The sequence below is a fragment of the Myotis davidii genome, unplaced genomic scaffold, assembly GCF_000327345.1.
Source record: "Myotis davidii unplaced genomic scaffold, ASM32734v1 scaffold9, whole genome shotgun sequence".
Classification (NCBI taxonomy): Eukaryota; Metazoa; Chordata; class Mammalia; order Chiroptera; family Vespertilionidae; genus Myotis; species Myotis davidii.
This window is the reverse complement of record NW_006299435.1, coordinates 1,266,960-1,269,427: the sequence shown is the minus strand read 5'-3', so window position 1 is coordinate 1,269,427 and position 2,468 is coordinate 1,266,960. Positions and strand designations below refer to the sequence as shown.

General features: G+C 44.1%; 1 protein-coding gene across 1 annotated transcript in view; it reads left to right on the top strand.

Annotated features, from left to right (window-relative positions):
* Positions 1-2,468, top strand: part of LMLN (leishmanolysin-like (metallopeptidase M8 family)) — a 68,110-nt gene that overhangs the window by 53,327 nt on the left and 12,315 nt on the right. The window contains 1 exon segment of the mRNA XM_006775008.1: positions 1,508-1,638. Coding sequence (XP_006775071.1) covers positions 1,508-1,638 — 131 coding nt within the window.

Sequence of the window (2,468 nt, the reverse complement as noted above, 5' to 3'; positions counted from 1 at the left end):
GAGAGAGAGAGAGAGAGAGGACCCCCACCCAAAGACTCCAGATTCTTTTGTTCTAAAGCACAAAACTTTGCTTTCCCCATGTTTATCACATGTCTAAACACAAACCATCGTGTACTTCAAGCAGCATGTATTAGGGAAGGAGAATGCAGCCTTAAAGCAAAGGGTGGGGGTGTCAGAAGTGAGTAACTCCTCTTGTCCTCCCCAGCTGAAGCTCCTTGGCGGCCTGCCTCTTTGGAATCCACATTTATCTCTTGGCACGTGGGAGGTTAGGGAGTGCAGCATTATCCTGGGAGGGGAAGGTCATGGGGACTGCACCCATGGTACTCGCCCCAAATTTCATTTCCTCACCTCACCACTGATCCAGTTAATGGGGTCGGAGGTCTGCAGCTGGATGCCTCCAGGCAGAGAGCACGCTGGGGGCTGGGGGCTGGGGGTCCAGCCCCAAGGCCCCTGCGTACATGCCCCACCCCCGCCAGCATCCCACCTGCGGCAGCCGCTGTGGGTGTTCCGCCCCACCGCCCCAGACTCAATCCAGCTGGGTGCGGAGAGAGATTAGGCAGCTCTGGGGCAAGTGGCTCCGCAGCTAGCGCCTTTGAATTGCACGCTGCTGGAGGGAAAAGAAAAGCCTCCCCAGAAAGGTTTTTCAAAAGTCCTCAAGGACTGGGAGGTTGCCCCACTAGGGCCTTCCTTCCCTAGAGAGAAAGGGAGAGAGAGATAGAAACATTAATGATGAGAGAGAATCATTGATCAGCTGCCTCTTGCATGCCCCCTGCTGGGGATTGAGCTTGCAGCCTGGGCACTTGCCCTGACTGGGAATTGAACCATGATCTCCTGGTTCATAGGTCCACACTTAACCACTGAGCCACAATGGCAGGGCAATACTTATCTTTATAATATTTTTAAATGGGCTAATTGAACTCTCTGCTTTCAAAAGATGTAACTTACTTGTATTAAGTGTAAAGAGAGCAAAATATTGCTTGTGTTTAAGAGCTTCGTCCTTTGCCCATTAGCTATTTAGAGGTCACTGAGTCCACTCTGCAAGTTTGTGTCTAGTCTGAGACTAGATCAGCATGGCATTTATGAACTTCCAGGGGATGGCAACAAGTTGAAAATACAAAAAGAGTTTTGCAAAACTTGCAAGACCCCCAAAAAGCTTTCATTATATAAATAGTTGCCTTCATCCTATTTTGGGTCATTTGGCAAGTGACTGCTATTTAAGCCACTAATGAAGGTGATTCTCAGTGCCATTTCCTCTGTATATTTAACTTAAATACTTCAGATCCACTTTTATCACTTGTTTCTGGTATAATAATTTTCTCCAGTAGTTTCTGTATTGAGAACCTAGGTTAAGTTTGGAGGCCTCTTTCTCTTGATATTTTAAATTTAAATTTTTCATTAAGCATGTTTGTTTTTAAAACAACGATTAGTCATAAGGATGGAATACTTCAATTTCTTGTTCTTTGAGCCAAAAATCAGTTTTTAAGAAAATTTTTCTGGTTTTCTTCAGACCTTTTAAAAAACTATGGTGCTGAAAAGTATGGACCTCATTCAGTTTGTCTAATTCAGAAATCAGCATTTGTCATGGAAAATTGTGAAAGGAAGCAGAGTTACCCAGACTGGGGGAGTGGATGTTATCAGGTAAATGAAATGATTGTTAATAATTATACCAAATATTATATAACTTTTGTCTCATTATTTGATTATTATATTTTAAAATACATTTTATCTTTTTTAATTTACAGATTAATATTTTAACTTAGTTTGTTTATATAAATATTAGTTTGGATGCTTGTGTTTTGTGAAAATATTGGTAGTGTGGTTTTTTTTTTAGAGAAATTGCCTATCTCTGTTGAATATATATATATATATAAAATCTACACTAATAAAAGAGAAACATGCAAATTAACCATCTCTCCGCTACACCCACCAGCCAATTAGGGGCAAGTATACAAATTAACCCAACTGAGATGGCGGTGGCCATGGAGCTCAAGTGAGCGGGAGGCTTGGGTTGCCCCTGGCAATAGGAGCCAAGCTTCCTGGCTGGCCCTGGCCTCCGCTCAAGGATACAAAGTTTCAGTTATAGAAGATAAATAAATCCCAGATACCTGCTTTCAGCCGGCTCTGGCCGCTCAAGGAGGTGTTGAAAAAAAAAAAAAGGAAAAAAACGAGAGGCTGGGAGCTTGGGTCACCAGGGGGTATGGCCTTTTTTGTTTGGGACACCCTTCAGGGCAAACCATCTGGCCTCCACCCATGCACCATGCCTCTATCTATTCTAATAAAAGAGTAATACGCTAATTATACTGGGAGACCTTCCAGGAGACCTTCTGGACGTTCTTCTAGACAAAGCCTTGGTGGCGGGGCTGAGGTAGAGGCGGTTAGAGGCCAAGAGGAGAGGGAAGTTGTGGGTGATCAGGCCAGGATGGGATGGCAGTTGTGGGTGATCAGGCTAATGGGGGGCCGGAGCCGTT